At 46.7% G+C, this 19,163-nt stretch overlaps 1 protein-coding gene across 1 annotated transcript in view; it reads left to right on the top strand.

Moving 5' to 3' along the window:
* FHDC1 (FH2 domain containing 1) overlaps window positions 1-18,182 on the top strand; it is a 30,693-nt gene extending 12,511 nt beyond the window's left edge. Inside the window, 8 exon segments of the mRNA XM_008536450.2 lie at window positions 1,355-1,440; window positions 1,531-1,631; window positions 3,678-3,748; window positions 3,848-3,955; window positions 6,017-6,087; window positions 8,190-8,307; window positions 11,727-11,891; window positions 13,890-18,182. Of these exon segments, the coding sequence (XP_008534672.2) occupies window positions 1,355-1,440; window positions 1,531-1,631; window positions 3,678-3,748; window positions 3,848-3,955; window positions 6,017-6,087; window positions 8,190-8,307; window positions 11,727-11,891; window positions 13,890-15,914 (2,745 nt within the window). The 3' untranslated portion in view covers window positions 15,915-18,182.
* The last annotated feature ends 981 nt before the right edge of the window (window positions 18,183-19,163 follow it).

Below are 19,163 nucleotides of genomic sequence, written 5' to 3'. Positions count from 1 at the left end.
CAGATAATTGACGTGGATGTTTCAGTTTGTGAATCTTTGTAAATACTCCCTTCTCTGTGTTTTTGAGCTGTCATTTCTTACTTTTCAAGTGGCTTAAAAATCATGTTCTTTTTATGGGCACCCAACATAATCTAGGGGGTAAGAAGAGAGAAGGCTTTATAAAGAATAATAAAAAGAGGTTAGGGCTTATTGACAACACTTAGCTGCAAAGAGGGGCTGTCTACTTTCCTAGTAGTCTTAAGGCGCTACTCAGCAACAAGTGTTTCTGTTGAAAGACTCTGTGTTACTGTGGGCGGAGGAGTGTTTTTGCCACGGGGTTGATCCAGTTGTCTGTTTAGGGGAGGCGTGACCTGCTCTGTGATGCGGTTTGAGAACTTTCTCTTCGCCTCCATTCCCACCTACTCGCTGTTTGGCTATATTCCTATGTCAAACTGTTTTTTTTTTTTCTTTACTACAGTTCGAGGAATATTTTAATAACTTTTAGTTTAAACTTTTTTTACAAGAGTAATATATGTTCATCGTAGACATTTTGGAAAATAAAAATGAGCAGCAGAAGAAAATAATAATCATTGTAATACCATTACCTAGTGGAGGTGGGGCCTTTTAGTCTTGTCTGGTGTGGGCAGTGTAAGGTTAGGGGATGGTAGACACTTTTTTTTTAATTTATAGAAAAGGCATCCTACTGTACATACTGTTACTTTATTACCTGGTTTTTTCATAGGGGGATCTCTTGACATTGATTTTTCAGTTCAAGCCTTTTTCCTTTTTATCTTCCTGCTGGAGAGTTAGTGTGTCTTGGCCTCAACATACAACAGTCCTTTCTTGTAACACCAGAATATATGAAGGGGACTTTATCACAGAAGGGAGATCTTGTTGGACCGTACCCAGTCCAAGTATTTCATATCCCAAATACTCAAAACAATAAGGCTTTTCACTTATGACTTAAAGGACCGTGTTATAATGACTACCCAGTCTCCTCTTCCTTCTCTCTTCCAGATTATAATTTACAGAAAACTGTCATCTTTCGAACTGACCCTGTTTCTGTCTCCCTTTAGTTTCCTCCTGAGGACTCTGGTGGCTCCTGCTCTATGGCTTGTATGGGATTGTCTATACCCACAGACGTGACTCAGCTCTTCTCTTTCTGATTTGTTTGTTTGGTTCTTCTTCCTTTTTTAAAAAAAAAGTAGTAGATGTAATGATTTCCTTTTCTGTCTTTTCTTAGGTCTACATTTTTATCCATTTGAATTTAGCACTGAAATTCTGTTTTCTTAAATTCTAAGATGAAACTTAAAATCATGTTATATTTTAATCATGTTATTTTTTTCTCTGCCCCCCTTTTTCGTTTGTCTTTTAGATCAAGAAATTAAAAACATTTAGTGGCGATGTGTGCAAGCTGTCCCTGGCAGACTCCTTTCTGCACTGCTTAATTCAGGTGCCAAAGTAAGGACCACCCATCATTGTTCTTTGCAGAGTAGGGTTGTTACATGAATGACATCAAGTTCTACAGTTCTGCTTTTTAAAATTTTGCAGCTATTCACTTCGGATTGAAGCCATGGTGCTAAAGAAGGAATTTTTACCTTCTTGTTCTTCTCTGTACACAGATATAACAATTCTAAGAACTGCTACAAAAGGTAAGTACATACACGATGCTTCATGTCATTTGTTTTTATTAATTGTGGTGGCAGTTTATTTCTAAAAACTATTCAATTGAAATTAGGAGTGGAAGGTCCCATTTCTGATACACCCTAGAAAGGGAAGTGAGATGTCCCCAGGGATGACATTTAAGGCTTATTTTCATTTCCTTTCCCCCCTTGTTAGTGAATTATTTAATTAACTGACCAATCAATCAATTAATTAGTGTATTATCCTCCCATAAAAGCAGCTTTCTTTCGTCTCAAGCTTCGGAGTAAAGCTTGCTGGTTGCAGCTCATTCTTGTTCTTTTCCTAGGTTAGCTTTCTGTGTGTGTGTGTGGAGTGTGTGTGTGTGGGGGGGCGGGCTGCGGTGTGTGTGGTGTTTATGTGGTGGTGTCTGCTCACAGCCTGGGCCCCTGGGCCAGTGGCATCTCTCCTCATGCTCTGGCCTCTGTTGGTGTCTCAAGACCTTCCTTTTCCAGAAGCAGACCTCCTGACTCCTGACTCCTCCCGGGCGTCTCCAGTGTGACCCTTCTCCCAGCATCCTGATGTTTCTTCTACCACCCACTTCCCCTCCAGACTCTAACATCTGGTGGGCTAGTTACATTTGAGATGGGCGAGTTGGTCATTTCCGTTTCTGTGTACAACTTGCTCCATTTTTGCTCACCTCGCATGGGTGGACCCTCAGAGTTGCTCTAGTCTCTCACTCCACAGGGATGGGAGCTGTGCCTTCTGGCATTTATGGCACTGAGAATGCAGCCCCAGCATTTGCATTTGCCTTCTTCTGGTCTCCTCTCCGAGGCAAAATCTCTGGCGCTCCCTGACCCTCACATTTTCCGGCATTCCTCAGCACCAGCCTGATTTCCCCGCGGTCATTTTCCAGATTTCTTGTTACTGTTGTAGCATGTCTATTTGTATGTGATTTTCCTGTTTAGTTGCTCTGGCCTGTGTCGAGATAAAGCTTTTCTCTTCACCCCGTCATATGTTCTTCATTTGAGAGAGGAGACAAAGAATTAAGGAGAATTTTTCTTCTTTTAGTATAAAGGCCTTTTCAAATTTCTTCCATTACCCAGGCTATTGCAGCAACTTTGGGAGGGTTGTTCCTCCTGTTCAAACAGAGGTGGAAGAACGTGTTTCCCATTGAGCAGTGTAAACTTGCAGGCACGGTGGAAGCGTTTCTTATCTAGTTACCCTTCCAAACTGGCCTTCTTAGATAACATAATATAGGCAGTGATCCAAATGTAATTTTTTTAAAGTAATACCAGACTTAATGGAGAATATTAACTTAAAAATATCATAGGTGACATTTTATCATTGATATAGACTGTAATATTAATAATCGAACTTTCTTTTTACCTTTTCCTATACATTAACAGTTTTTAATAGTTTATTTGTGTAGGTGTGTATACAAAAGATTCTGTGTTTAAAGAACCAGTTTACCAATATATTTCAAGGGATAAGTTCCTTTTTAAATCTTTAAGCCAATCCAAATGAAATGCGTAGTTTTGAATAAAATGGAAAGATTCTCTGGGTGACTGGTCCCGAAGGGAAGGTACTTTGCAAGTTATTTGCATGTCATCCCAGTCTGTTTATTTTTTATCTCCTTGTAGCTCATCGACTAAGCAAAATGTTGCTTGCTATTAGTTTTCAGATTCCATAAATATAGTCTCAAAGGCTAGTGGAGCTAAAGGAAGAAAACAGAGGAATAACAGCTGAGGAGAAACTTATTCCTATAACACAGTGTGCTGCTTTTCATCAGGCCTTTGCGTTGTCCACTGCTTGAAAATTTTCATTATTGAAGTCTTTTGTGATATTTAGGTGTCGTATGTATTTGATTCCCAGGTAAACACTAGGACTCGCATTGCCAGTAGCAAATGGTGCATCAGATGTACCATCGATGTGCTGCTCTGTTTGTTTCTCAGTCTTTGCACAGAGTTTCGGGTCAGAGCCTGCTTCAGACACACTTGAATTTGGATGTGGGAGCTGTCTTTTGTGTATTTAAGCTGAAGGCTTCTCTAAGCCCTGCGATGTGTTCTTTTTGACAGAGCTGATGTCGTGCGAGGAGCTGCATTCGATATTACACTTGGTGCTACAGGCGGGGAATATCATGAATGCAGTAAGTAAAGTTCAAGAGAATTAAAATGTTCTATTTCCAACTTTATGTATCTGTCTAAAGGTATATGCATATTTTTTTCTTTTGATTTGTCTTCTTTAGGGAGGGTATGCTGGCAATGCAGTAGGATTTAAACTGTCTTCTTTGCTCAAATTGGCAGACACAAAAGCCAACAAACCTGGGATGAATCTTCTGCACTTTGTCGCACAGGTATGTGGAAGTGACTTACCCAGAGAGAGAAAGTATGTGACTCCCCCTGGAGGGGCTGGAGTTTTTACGAGGCATGAGGTGGCGTCAAACAGAGTTAGGAAAGGGCATGGCGGGTTCCAAGATGGTTCTGTTTGCAGCAGCCCTATCTGCAAATTCCTGGGTTGAGCTGTGCCTAGGGTTATAGGACTGGAGGGAAGTGGAGGGATCAGGGGAGTGAGGCAGAGGTCAGGGCTGGTGAATCAAGATTGGGAAGGATTCAAATCCCGAAGCTAGGGAATTTGGATTGCATGCTTTAGCAGTGGGGAGTCAATAGAAGTCTGTGCACAGCCTAATGGCCTGACCAGGTTTGTTTTTGTGTTTAAGAAAATGAGGCAATGTGGAGGATGGGTTGGGGCAGAGAGAGAACTAGAAGTAGAAACGCCTCTTGGTGGAAGTCGACTCTAATTATTTGGTGAGAGTTAAGATTCAGAGTAATAGCCACAAGGATGCAGAGTAGAGGCCTGGGTGTTGAAATATTTCCGATGTTGAATTGACTTGATTTTTCACTATGTGTGAAGAGTGAGGGGGTCAGAGCAATTAAGAAGATCACTTCCATTTTTTTTCCTTTGTGAGCTGTGGGTTAGAGTGCCCTACCACAGGCTAGCACAGAGTTTGGGATCTGGACCCTGTCCATCACTTCCATTTTTGACTGGGTCCGTGTGACATCAAAATAACTAGTTAGAAAGCGAAGAATCAGCCAAGGACAGTTATCTCTTTGTTGTTAAATTATCTCAAATAACGAATTGTACCGATTTGTCCGTCCTTCATTGAGTCACCCTGTTGTTTTGACAGCAATCACATAGAGGTAACTTGAACGCTCGGAGGAAGCCACATTGCATGCTTGTTTCAAGTGTGAGCTTCAGAACGGGGCCGAACTGGGAGATTGTGACTTGTCCTTTATTAGCTGTACTTCCTGAGACAAGTCACTTAAACCTTAAGACCCTCAATTTCTTCATCTAATGATGGGGTTAGTGATACTTACCAAAAACCGGGTAATTGACGAGGCCAAAGGAGATAATTCCATAAAGCACTTAGCTCAATTTTGGAATATAGTAAATGCTCCATAAATAATACACACTATTATTACTATATACTTCTGAAGACAGAGGGCACATTTAACTCAGCACTAATTTAAAAGTTAATTTCAGGGGCCGGCCAGATGGCATAGTGGTTAAGTTCTGCACACTCTGCTTCAGCAGCCCAGGGTGCTCAGGTTCAGACCCCAGGTGTGGACCTACACTGCTCATCAAGCCATGCTACGGCGGTCGATGACCCACATACAAAATAGAGGAAGATGGGCACAGATATTAGCTCACAGACACTCTTCCTCAAGCAAAAAGAGGACGATTGGCAACAGGTATTAGCTCAGGGCCAATCTTCTGCACCAAAAAAAAAGTTAATTTTCAGGGCATTCAAACCAGAAAATGTGTTCCTCGGCCCATGTGGTTTGCAGAGAGTTCTTCAGGCAGCTGTTTTAGATCCATGATCCAGGTGCTCTGTGTAACTAGGTCCCTGCCCATGGGAAAAAGTGTCCCGAGTTGGTAACTGCTCCCTTCCCATCTGCCTGCCTCGCCCCCTCTGCACAGATAAAGAATCCAGACACCCCTGTGGCTTGTGCACCTTCTGATTAAACTCAGTTTGCAAACTGGTTTAACCGCTGAAGGTATCTCAGTTATTTAAAGGCATTCTCATAGGTACGGGTGGTATTTAATCAGCATATATTGGATTCTCTTCGAGACAATGGGCCCTGCTAAGCTGCCACCCCCTTCTGTTGAGTATTCATGCACATGAATTGTGTTTTGTGTCAGGATCAGTAGCTCTGGGAAGTTAAACGTATCTTGAGAGTAGGGGAGTTCTGGTAAGTCTTACTGAGAATATCAGAGTTCATGGCTCAGTGAGTTGCTTTGAATGAATCAAGCAAAAAAACGGGAACAGTGATGTTAAATTTCCCTTAAGCCCTGAGAAAATGATTTTGTTCCAGTTTTATCCATATAGTGAGAGGAAATTCTGTTTTTGTTCCAGGAAGCACAAAAGAAAGATGCCATTCTTCTAAACTTTTCTGAAAAATTGCATCACGTTCAGGAGGCTGCTAGGTAAGCAAGGAAGACTGAAAGAGAATTGTGAGAATTCAAGGGTTTTTTAAAAACTATCTTCCTATGAAAATTGATGGATATTTTATAACTTTTGCATTCAAGTTTGAACTTTAAAAAGTTTTGTCTTGTTGAACTTTCAGACATTGTTTTCATTTGCTTACAGAGGTGTGTGTGCACCTTTGGAATTTGGGAGTTTTGAAAAATTAATCTTTCTTTTTAATCTAAAAAAACCTGTTGCAGTCTATTCTAATGAATATCATCAGTGTAAAAAAAAAATATGGATTAAGAACTTCAAATCCCTCCACACCCAAAAGAAAGAGCTCAAACAACACAGCCTGTACCCTGGGAGTTGGTACATATCAGTCAAACTTGAAGGACCGTCCCTCACTGTTCCCATGTATAATCTAGCATGGAACATTTATTTTCTATTGCATTAGAAGAAGTTGGAAACATACCAAGGGCTGTGAAAGGATTTTGTTTTAAACTAGTCACTTAACTTTACAGAGAAAGTACCTACCCAACACAAAGCTCTATTTACATCACTTTAATTTTCTTCTGATCCTAATATAGATGTGTATTTTATAGTTGTAATCTGTGTATACTGCTATTTCAACTTCTCTGTTTTTAAATTTATAATTCATTTTCATGTATTCAGTGGTAAATGTTCTATAACTAGCTTTTTGGGAAAAAAAGTCCTCATTTGCAGCATTTGCTGATTTCCATGGCATAAATACTGTTACCGTGGCTGATTTCAAGCTACCAACGTGGCATCACTGACTGCGGAGTTGGGAAGAGGTACCCATACCCATAGTCGCCTCTTGAGAGCTGGCTTCAGCACCCTACTTCATGGATCAACCCAGTTTGTGTCATATACTTATTATCTGAGTGATTGTATCCAGTTAGGACGGCTCTGAACCATGTGCATAAACACATGAACTGTAGTTTTTTGAGCTAAGCCCTGTCACTGGACAGTATCTCAATGTTATTGACTTAAACATCTAACCACAGATTGCATGTCTTTCCCGAAGGGAGATTATCAGTCCAAAGGTGTAAACAGTTCACAGTGCATGTTTACAGATCATCTGATTATTCCCCCCAAAAAACGAGCATCTTATAAGATATAGACTGTTTTGATTTTGAATTACTAAAAGAAATTAGTGTGGGAATACTTTTTCCTCTGATTAGTATAGAAATGTTACTAAGAGATAGAGAGAGAGAAATAACCATTACATTTTTGAACTGACATTTCTGGTCAGAGTTAGATGGAGAAGGTTAGCTAGATATTGTCTTAGAAAAAAACCAATTCAGTAAGTTTTGTTTATTTGAAATGGAAGGTGAAATACGCTTGTGAAGTACAAACAGATCATAGATGGGTGCCAGTGACCAATGAAAGTGGAAAGCTTTATTGCAAAAAGAGAAGTTAGATTGACAGTGGAAGCATGAAAGCATCCTAATTTATAAATTTGCAAATGGAATTCCACCTGGATTTTAGATGTCATTTATGCACTTTACCAAGTGACAAAAATATCATTCATACTCTACTAATCTTGGTTTGACATATAGAACAAAAGCCTTCAATCAGTCCTCCCATTGCTTTGCAGAATTGGTAGCTCTGTGTTAGCTCTCTCTAAAGCACGCAGTGCTTACCCTGGCTGTCTGAGGCAAGCGACATGAAGTCTGCTTAGAATCTCCATGTTACCCTTAATGTTGGGATTGTCAACATACGTGCTGTCTTGCTTTTCCTGAGTTAGAGCTTTTTGTTTGTGTTTAGTGGCCAGAGGAGCGTGTAAGGATCTGAGTCCTGCTGGCTTTAGCTTTTAATGCTTATTGCATAAAGGTTCAGACTAGTCCCATGGTTTTGGTTATCTCGCTACCAAGAACAAGGCTACAGCATACTCTCTCTGACCCAGTGTGTCTTCAGGAAGGAATCACCTCCTAAAAAAACATAGAAGGAAGCTCTAAATACAGGGATGGGTAAAGGTGACCACAGTAGCTCTCCCTTTCTGTTTCTAGGGTTGACCGACGGTTGGTCTTGTTTGATGTACCTGCATGACACATGGCTTCCCTGTGCCAGCTGCCCACTCTCCCCTTTCTTCTTTTAGATTATCTCTGGATAACACGGAGGCAGAGCTACACTCGCTCTTTGTCAGGACGAGATCTCTAAAGGAAAACATCCAGCGGGATGGTGAACTTTGTCAGCAGATGGAAGATTTCCTTCAGGTTTGTGGGTGATTCAAGTCAGTCCCTCTAATTTCATCTTCCAGCAGCACCGCTGAGGCTGGTTAAATTTGCATGGGTGTGTTTGTGGAAGAAACAGGTGCCCATTCATATTTTCCCCCCAAGTCAGTAAAAGGAACTTGGTATTTCACTGCTCATTCTCTGCTGGATTGTTTTTTCAGCAGAGGCTATTCAATATAGTCCAAACAGAAGATGTTTGTTGGGGCCTGGGCCCCTGTTGATCACGGCCCCATTTGCGTGATGGCACCCCACTGTAGTGAATGGGCGTCAGCTCTTGTGCTTACACTTGGCGGCTCATGCCTGGCAACTCAAGTTTTGGTTCTAAACCATGGTTTAGGAGTGCCTGTCTCCCACTCAAACTTTTGGACAACAGAATGAAGTTCCCCAGAAGTCGTAAAGACACCTGAGAACTTGGGCTGTTGTTCCTCCCCTTGTTTTTATTGAAGAAGCAAGCGGTGTTTGGCGTGTGTTCTAATGAGCGCGGGAGACACAGTACAGCTGCGCCTAGCAACGCCCAGGAGACATCAGCCCCACAGGGTGTGTCGGGCGCTGCTCCGAATAACATCAACAAGAAAACAGCAGAGTGGACGTGTTTGTGACAGCTCATTGTGACTCACTAATCACATAGTCTGACATACTTCTTCTATCTTCCTTATTTAAAAAAAAGTGGCCCCTTTTCATGCTTCCAGTCTTCAGTGAAACGGCGTGCTACCGTAAATGTCAGTGCTTTGAGACTCACAAGGTGGACTCTGTGTGGCAGGCTGCCCTTGGCACCAGGAAGAAACAGTGAGCTCCAAAGCTTGCGCCAACCTAGGCCTTTACTCGTAATTAGGCTACCTCAAATATTATGAGCTTCAGCTCCCATCGCAAACATTTGATTTTGTTGGGCTCTGCTGTGAGTTGATTTTTATCGTTAAACGTGTGTTCCGTATTTTCTTTCAAATATAACCAAACTCTGATTTTCCCTTTAAAGTGCACAGATTTTTCTCAAAGTGAAACCACAGAGCAAACGCCGCCACAGAAATACCTGACAGTAGGCAAGAGAGTACGCCACAGTAAGCACATTCAAATGAAACCAGTCCAGAAACCCAGGGAGAGGGCCCATCACACATCGAGATAAGAATTCTGGATGTCTCGTTCTCCAGTTCTTACATTAAATATTAATATCTTATGCTAAATAGTAATACAGAGAGGCTTATGATGAAATCAGGTCTGTCTTAGCTGCGCCTCTAGCCAGCTCTTCAGAGGCAACCTTGTTTTTAACTCCAAATGCTTCTTTCTGGTGGTAATTTTTATCTCTGTAAATAAAATCTTACACACAGCTATTTATTTTTCTTTTTCAAATTCAATTTCTTTTTAAATAGGGGAGATAGAATTTTTTAAGGTGGGTTAAGGTCAGGCCGTGAAGGGCTCTGAATGCATCTGAACACTTTGGACTTTGTGCTTTGAGCCGTGGAGAACCACTGAAGATTTTTGACCAGAAAAATGACAGGAACACAGTTTTGCAGATCTATGTCAGTATTTTGACCCTGTAGGCAAGAAATACCGAGTAAATTGTTTTGGAACTTTGGTCCGTAACAAACAAGTTGGAGATGGAAAGTTGAATTTGCTACCACAACTGCTAATCTGTCATCAATCACGCTTGTCAGTGTAGCTTCGGGCTTTTTCGTTTGGGGCCCTAAATGTGTAGAAAATGAACTCTTGGCAAAGAACTCTGAGCTTGGTGATTTTTCAGATCCATATTTGGAATGTTTAGGACTTTCCCAAGTCCTAAAGGTGACTGCATTGCATTGAAGTTTTTCCTTCCTGGTATGTTCTCAATACCCACCGGATCTAGTGATGAGACCTACGGGGTGGAGCTAAGCGACCATATAGATTCTTGTCAAGTGTCCTCTTTTTCTGCACGTGAGCTGTTCTTGGCTGGAATCCACCTTTCCCCCTGTGGAAGAATGACAGGCAAAAATTTATCCTTTCGTTAACAACCTTCTTTCCATAAAGAAAAATATGGCATGCATGCACACACTGCCTTGGGCTACTGACTCAGATGGTTACTTTCTCTGCTATTAGGTTTCCTAAATAGTGTTGGTTTCCTGCTACCTCTTGAATGTGTTTGGTGTAAGAAAAGGGCTTTTAAGGGGGAAAGTGCGTTGGAAATTCCAAGTCTTCTTGGAATTTCTCTTTCGGTTCTGTAACTCTCTGGCCATGTTCAAGTGGCAATCCCACTCCTCAAGAGTGGGCAACCTATAACTTCACGATTGCTAGGCCCGTCCCCTCACTCAAAAAGAACTTTCTCAAATATAAGCCTTTTTAAAAACATGATGTGTTATTTCATAAAGTAAAATACTTCATACATTTCTTCCTCATATAAGCCTTATTCCCCAGTGAAAAAGAAAGCAGCATGAGACTTCACCGTGATCCCAGATATTCAGCCTCCAGGGGGTGGTGCCTCCTCCAACCTGCCGTGTCCTCGTTTCAGCTCAGCATTCGATGTCACTGAGTGGCAGTCAGGGAAGTGTGTTTGTGCCCCTCGACCCTAGTGGATCCCCATCCTGGAAGCGTTGGGAGCTCACTAGAGGAAAGCAAGCTCTTTCATTCCCACTGCTTGGTTGCGGCAGTACTTGGGTCTGTAGGGGCCCTGCAGACTTTGTCTAGAAGAATTAGGAGAAAATGAAGAAGTAAAGAGGATGGACTTGTATAGGGCAGTAATTCCCAGCCGTGGGTACCCATCAGAGTTTTAATAAAGTATTAATGGCAGGTCCACCGCAAGCCTACTAAATTGCGTGGGTGGGGTCCAAGCACGGACTGTAGACAGAGGTCCGTGGCTGACTTGGGTAAGGACCCATGCATGAGTAGCCCTGGCTGGGCTGTCGGTCTAGGCACGAGAGCTTCAGTCCTGTGGGGGTGACACTGACCCTGACACAGCTCATTTGGGGTTAAATTTTAACTCGCTTTCAACAGGGCAGCCTTCTCAGCAGACAACTCCTCCATCCAACAAGGGCCTTCTGGGACCCTGAAGTAAACTCTTGGCCAGTGTAAGACTCAGTTTTAAGAGAAGGAAGACGCAGACGCAGAATAGGTCTTCCTTAATAAAACCAGCTGTACGCCCATGTCACTTTTTCAATGACATGAAAGGTGAACATTTTGTTAGTTGTTTTGTTAGTGGCATTCTCTTGTGGCTTCCAGGGCTCACGCAGGAGTTCATCTTGCTTCCCCAAGGTTTGGTTTGGGTTGAATTTCTTTCCTTTTGGCTCCGAGTGCATTGGGCTCACAATAAACCTTCCCTTTCTCAAGACCTGAAATTGAACCCAGGAGCATGTCTTCCCTGGGCACCACTCGGGCCGCTGAGCACCTCACCCGCTGACCCTGTTTCCTTCAGCGTGTGCTTGTTTGTTTTCCTGCAGTTTGCGGTGGAAAAGCTGACAGAACTGGAGCGCTGGAAAGGAGAGCTCCAGGACGAGGCCCACACCCTGATCGATTTTTTCTGTGAAGACAAGGAAACCATGAAACTGGACGAATGCCTTCAGATATTTAGAGACTTTTGTATCAGATTCAACAAGGCAGTTAAGGTACGGCTGTGGCCATCTCTGTGTTTTCTGAGTTGTTTGGGTTTTTATTTTTCTTCTTCCGAACCCAGCCCTCTGCACACGGCGGAAAGGTGGTTCAGCATTGCCGCAGTTCCGGGAAAGTCTGGCCTCGGTGTTCTTGCCAGGCTCCTGGTTGGGGTTACTGGGAAGCGGCTGTGCCATCCCAGCCCTGAGCGCTTCCGTATCGTCAGGAATCTGGCACTTGGCTGCTTCTGCTACTTTGCTGCTCATACAAACACTTGCTTCAATGCCCTGAAAGCATTTTGTTGGTAAAGTTTATTTATAATGGCGGTCACAATATTAAAAAGTCTGAAGATCCTGAACATCTTTCTCACCCTCCCCCCAGCCCCAGGGGAGAAGGTTTCCTCTTTCAGGGAGGACTTCTTTGTGGTGGGATGATCCAAAGGTCCCCTCTCACCTATTTTAAGCACCATAGCCCTTGCCCAGGGTGGGGTTGGCACCACGGCGACCGTGTTGTCCCAGCCAGAGCGGGCTTTGAAATTCTCAAATATTTAGGGAACCTATTGCCGTCTGAGCACAACAGTTACACTTCTTGCCCTTCAACCACCAATTCTAGTAATCTCTGAGTTCAGTGCAGAAGCCAGAAGACTCTCTGGGTTGCTTGGCTTTGCAAATAAAACTTTCATCTGTCAATTAAAAACAAAACAACATCTTTTCACGTCAGGTGGTGCCGAGGAACCGAATACTTGTGCATCCTCTCTTTCCCTATATTTTAAAAGCAGGTTTGGCCATAGCTGAATTTCTTTGAGGACTGGCCAGATTTCTCTGCAGTCCTAAGTGAGTAGCCCAGAGTTACTTCAGACCTCAACCCTTCCTTTCTCTCTCCAGCTAAGAGAAGGCAGCTAAGCCTCTGGCCACGTTTACTCTCCCATGTCCAAGCAGTGAGCTCAGCAGGGGAGGCGGTGGTGGGTGGTTGAGGCGAAATCGGCTCTTTCTGAGGCCGTCACTCCGGGTCAGAATCATATAGGCTGGAGAGGCCACCTGTGGGATGCTGTCCACCCAGCTGCCCTGAGAGCCAGGAGCTGGCCCTACCCCAACTGCAGGCAGCCTTGAAAGGAGAGGCCTCAGAGGCCTAGGAACACAGGGAGTCTGAGACCAGAGCTGCAGGAGAAGCCAAGCGTCCCCAGCCAGAGCCAGAGCCTCACAGAAACTTGGACGGGAAAGTCCACCGTCTGGGGAAAGTGATTTTCAAGTAAAAAGTACTAAGGATAACAGATTTGGGTTGTGAGAGCCACATATTTATGTGACACAGATATATTTAAAGTGCACAGCCAGGCGGTGAAGTGTGCTTTGGTTTGTGCATTTGTGCTGGTTGCATTTTGTTGGGGGAGCTTAGAGCAGGGATGTTCACCAGGGAGCATTCGGACAACAGAGATTTGAAAGGCCTCTCTTAATATCTTGGGTATACATTTATGCATCCAAATCCTTTTTAAGTAGAATGTGCTGCACATGAGTGTGTGTGTATGTGTGTGTGCGTACATGTATTCATGCAACTCAGAGGTACAATTTCAGGCTCCCTCTTTTAACACCCATGGTCTTTTTCTCTCTGCCACTGCCTACATAGCCCTTTCCTGGAAGTCCTTTCTCTCTTGCCCTGCTTAGAAACCAGGTTGGGTTTCCTGGGAGTTGAGGTTGCAGATATGTGTGGAATCATAGTCTACCCTGAGGGGACAATGGAAGTTGGGCCCAGAGATCCGATGAAAACCTTAGCTTGTTGGGGCCAGACCTGATGTGCTCCTCCCGTCAGATCCTCAAGTGGGGCTGGGGGAAGCCAGCCCTCCCCACACACACGCACGTGCAGACACACACAGTCTCTCTCAGTGAAGCTCGTGACCCAGGCCTCTCCTCTCTGCGCGTCTCGCTCACTGGGCTCCCGGGGCAGGTGGCTGTGGAATTGCACGTAGGACCTTCCCTCGTCGTGCCTCATGCATCCTTGGGCTTCTCTCTGCCCCTTTTCAGGACAACCATGACCGGGAGGTGCAGGAGCTGAGGCAGCAGCAGCGGCTAAAGGAGCTGGAGGAGAAGCGTCGCTCCTGGGCAGCCGGGGAGCTTGGGGGCTTCGGCCGGAGCAGCAGTGAGAATGACGTGGAGCAGCTGACTAAGAAGGGCGCGGAGGCCCTGCCCTCGTTCCTGCACGCCAGGCCCGTCAGCCCCTCCTACCGCCCCCCCAACGCGCGCCGCTCGCGCCTGTCGCTGGGCCTCATCGCCGACCGCGAGCTACTCACCTTCCTGGAGAGCTCCACCGGCGGCCCCTCCGAGGAGCCCGCCAGGTTTCACAGCCTGCCCCGGAGCAGCCCCCGGCCCGCTGGACCCACCGTGGCCTGGACGGATCCTGCAGAGCCAAGGGGCCAGGACTCCGGGCGCGCACACAGACCTGGGGCCTCAGAGAGCCGGGAGGAAGCCCCCGAGTCCCCCTCAGCGTGGCAGAGCCAGCCGCCAGCGCCCGGGCCTGCGGAGCCTGCCTCCGCCTCCCCCCGAGCGCAGCGCGGCGGGTCCAGCATCCTCCGAAAGAGGAACAGCGAACCTGTGGGCCTGGGTCCCGCCCGGTCCCCTCCACTCTCGCCGCTGGCTCTGGGGATTAAGGAGCACGAGCTGGTGACCGGACTGGCCCAGTTTGACCTCCAGGGTTCCAAAGGCCCAGAGACACCCCGGCTGATCCTGAATGACTCCAGCCCAATGACGTCTCTGGGGGATGGGAGCCGCCTGACACCTGTGGGCAGAGGTGCCCAGGCGGGTCGCAGCCCAGCCCCGGGGGGTGATGGGGCTGCCCCTGATGAGCCCAGCAGCGCAGCTCTGGTATCTGTAGGCAGCAGCGACCCTGAGAGCAAAGATCCGGGGTCTCTGATCTACATCTCGGACACCACCGACTGCTCGCTGACCCTAGACTCCTCGGAGGGAGCCGACTCCAGACCGGGACCTGGGGAGCGGGAGGCGGGGGGCGAACGAGATGGCTCCATGTCCTCTGGGGCTGGGGAGACGGCTGGCAGCCAGGTCTCCTCTAACCCCGCTTCCAGCCCCCCCAGGGAGGCCCCTGCCCCGGTCTCCGTGAAAAGCCAGCCTAGCTCCAAGGGTGGCCTTCCGAGGGACAGACCCGCCAAAGGGAAGGATGTGATGGGGCCGAAGAGAAACTCCCTCAAAGACGCGTCCCAGGGGGCCTCCAGGCCCGCGAGCGCGCGGCGGGGCCAGGGGGCGGCGCCCAGGCCGGTGCGGACCCTGAACGCGTCGGAGAGCGAGAGCATGCGCAAGGTCGTGCCGCTCTCCCGGGCCGGCAGGGGCCCCGCGGGCTGGACGCGGCCCCCTCGGGACACCCCCGGCAGCACCGACGCGCCGTGGTCGCGCCGCAGCTCTGTGAGGGGGACCTCGGAAACGTCGCCCAGGAGGCCCTCCACGGGGTCGGGGGCGGTGGCGGAGGAGCAGAGGCTGCCCCGAGCGAGCGGCAGCTCCAGCAGCGCGCGTCCCGGGAAGGAGCCCCCGCTGCAGCGCAGGGGCTCCGTCAGGAAGCCCAGCGCCAAGCCCCTCAGGAACGTCCCCAGACAGAAACCTGAGGACAGTAAGATCTGCTGCTCCAACTCCCAGGGCCTCGGGAGACCCCAAGAAGAGCCCAGGCGGCCGCCGGCTCCCAGCGTCCCCCGTGTCCAAGCCCCCATCCCGAGCTTTGCCCGAAACACTGTCGCCTCCTCATCTCGGTCCACGAGAACAGAGGCCCCTTCTGTGGCCAGAGCCCCTGGCATCACGCGGACAGTCTCGCAGCGGCAGCTGAGGGTGAAGAGTACCCCTGAGGATGCTGCCCCCAAGGACAGCGGCGCCCTGCGGCGGGCCAGCAGCGCCCGCGCCCCCAAAAAGTGTTCAGAGTCTTCTGCGGGTTCCAGTACCAACACGGAGGCCCCTCTGAAGGGCAGAGGGGCTGGGGAAAGGGCCTCGCTCCGCCTGAAAGACTCACATGCGACCACGCCCAGGAACATCCTTCATCCCTTCCGGAAGTGATGGGTGCCTGTCCTTTGTCACCTCCTGGGGTTCAGATGGAGAGGACTGGCTTCTGTGAAAGGCCAACACCAAATGTCTTTGTTCCACGTAAAGAGACCCACTGGTGTCACCGAAGGCACAATCTGGGAGGCCGGTGGACCGCCGCCTGCTGCGCTGACTCCTGCTATGAAATCCTGAGTCTGGACGCGTGTCACCCGGTGAGGGGCCGGCACCTAGGCGCACACACCGCGGAGGTGTGTGCAAGCGAACCCTCTCCCCCAAAACGAAGACCCAGTCGACGTGTAAAATGTCATTCTTATGTAACGAGTAAAAAAAGAATTTTGGCCAGTTTTTATACGTCGAAGACTTATTTTTTAATATAAGAATTAAGTTTTGTTCCAGTTGGTTCCTTTTGCAGAGTGAAATGCCTCCCTGGAAAAAAAGAAGAAAAACCCCTTAATATGAAGATATTTTTATCTTCCTGTGTTCCCTGGTCTCAGGGTTCCACCTGCCCACACACCAAGCATTGCAGGCGGCTGGACTTCTCTGCCAGCCCTTGGTGTTCTGTGGTTGGCCCCATCTCCTTGAAGATGTTCCTGCCTTGCTCACCCCTCACTGTGTGACTCTGGGTGAGGGTTTGCGTGTGAGCAGGAGGGAAAGCGAGACTGGAGGACAGAAATCACATGCTGCGGGCAAGTCTTTCCTGGAGATGAGCGGCAGCCCCTGGGAGGATGCTGGATCTTCTAGAGTTTAGAAGTGCCGAATTATAATGGAAAGGCATCAAGGGCTGTCCAGCTGAGCACGTCTCTCCCGATCTGTGTTTTCTCATTTGTGTGTCTGTTGTAAAACTGAGTGAAGGCTGCTATGACTTGGGTTCACTCCAGTTACGGGAGGAGTAAGCCCTTCCGTGTCCCATTCTTCTTCCTCCCTTCTCTCTTTGCTCCCAGCCCTTCCTTCTTTGCTCATGTGACCTGGAGCCTGGAGAGTCTCTCTGTCTCTCTGTCTCTCTCTCTCAGCGATGATACTTTTTAATGCTGATGTCTATTCTTTGATACAGTGGTTTTAAAATCCCGAGAAAAACCAAATTAAATCGTTGAAAACAGACCAAAAATATGAACTTGCTTTCAGAAGAACTTAAATCATCAGAAACTTTTTTTTTTTTTTTAATCAGGCTTCATTCAAAAGAAAGCAGAAAACATACCTTTTCTACTCAGTATCCATTCATTGCTGTCCTCTGAGATTAATTGGGAAGTGTGGGAATTCTTGAAACTTTACTGAGTTTAAAAAATTTCCCTTGACTTTTTTTCACTTTTGATCACTTATTAGTGAAACCTCATGTTAGATCCAACAGTGATGGGTGGATTTAGGCCAATATGATGTATTTGTGATGAATCTATGTGGGTAATGTTACAGTCTCCCTCCTGTAAAATGTGGCCATCCATCCAAATTAGTTGGAAGCTGAGCTTCCATAAGTCAGCTAAATTGAAAAAGTAAATTTTATGGCTGAAGAAGTAAGACATCTGACCGCAAAAACCTCTTGTAAAAATAGCCCTGAGTGGTTGTTTCCAGGGCTGCACAAAGATGGTTATGGAATCCTGAGCTGTTTGTCACCATCTAAAAAAGCCTAAGAAATCATATTTAACCGTGCAGACAACGTTCAAAACATAGGGCCCATGGGTGGGTGGAGATGGATGAAAGAGGTCAAAAATTTTTGGATTTGTGGATGGTGATGGGGTCCCGACCCTTAGGCAGGACCTGGGGACCAGGAGCTGGAGACCCAGCTCCATCGCCAATGCCGTGTGACTTTGGCAAGTCACTCCCTCCCCCTAAACTCCTGTTTCCCAGTCTGCAGAAGTGGGGACATGGCCTCAATGATGGTCTCCAAGGGCCTTCTAGCTCCAAGAGTGCGAGTCATCATAAGCAACCAATGACCCATCTGCCCTGGGATGAACTTCTCCCAACCAACCCCCAGCATCTCTGCAGCACAGGCCTCGCGTAAAGGCCTGCTCGGAAGAAGGCACCTTGAGAATGGGTTGCTGCTGTGAAATCCCGAGAAGTGGTGTATTTACTTAGCCCTGTGGACAACTTCTGTGTATACATCTGTGCGAGCAGGTGATCATTCTATTACCTTTTATTGGTAGTAAACTTGGAAAAATAATTTAAGTATATAAAGGAGAAATGTACATAAGTTTCTATATAAATTTGTTAAGATGAACTGAATGTATTTAAAGGTCCATTTATATGTTCTTTTACGTACCACGTAGTTTAATAAAGTTCCTGTTTATGGGAGTTGTGTTTTATGCTTTACCTGCTTCTGTGGGGGTGTGCGTGTGATCCTGGCGGGAGGGTGTGTAATTTCCCGCACAACGAGAAGGTGGATGCAGGAGGTGCGGAAGGGTTGAGATACAGCAATCTTATCCTCAAAAGCCTCAAGAACCAAAATTAGGTTGTTGATGTGTGTCATCTTGGTAGCACAGAACCTGCATTTAACTGAGGGCTGGGGAGCGGGCCTTGCGCCAGACCTGTGGGAACGCAGGCGTGCATCTGATACACAGGCTGTCGATGGAATGTTCAGCATCTCGTACACGCTCACATTATTCCATGTTTGGGGCCAAGCTTTGTGTAATCTCCATGGGGCCGGCAAGTCTGGATCTGCTCCTGTGTGTCCTCATGTGTTTTGGCTCAGGACACTATTGGGAAATCGCAGCTCACCTCTGCGGCTGGCTCAGGAATGAGCAGAGAAGGAGGGGGGTGTGGTTTTTATTTGAAATGCAGAGTTGGTGCTCATTTGAAAAGAAAGGGGGATTGTGCAGAAGCTGCGCCTCATACTTCAGGGTTCCATATCAAGTTTTAGCCCTGGTGACTCTCCTGCTTTATCTGAAAGCAGGTTAGGGGAAGATGTCTGCGTCGGGCACCAACAGAGGAGGGAATAGATGTCGTCATTTAGAACCTGGGTTTGCCTGTTATAAGCAGTGTGGGATGCCAGACCCCTCCCTATACCTTCAACCCTGCTGTACCAGGGGTTACCGACATAACCAAAAAAAGCCTTTTATTTTCACAGTGAGTCTCAAGTATTTTTCTTTTTACCTTTCCTTTTTAATGGCTTTCACCAAGAGCCTGTGTTCCAGTGCTCCTCCTAAAGATATTTTTTAGTTTAAAGGGCCATGGTGTCCTAATTGTTCATTCAAGGTTCTGCATATTTACATATTATGGTGAGGGCCACTGGAATCGTTGGGTGGAACTCTTAATTGGGCCATCCGAGGTCAACAA

The sequence above is a fragment of the Equus przewalskii genome, chromosome 2 (genome assembly GCF_037783145.1).
Source record: "Equus przewalskii isolate Varuska chromosome 2, EquPr2, whole genome shotgun sequence".
Classification (NCBI taxonomy): Eukaryota; Metazoa; Chordata; class Mammalia; order Perissodactyla; family Equidae; genus Equus; species Equus przewalskii.
The sequence above is the reverse complement of the archived record's forward strand: the minus strand, read 5'-3'. Positions and strand labels throughout refer to the sequence as shown.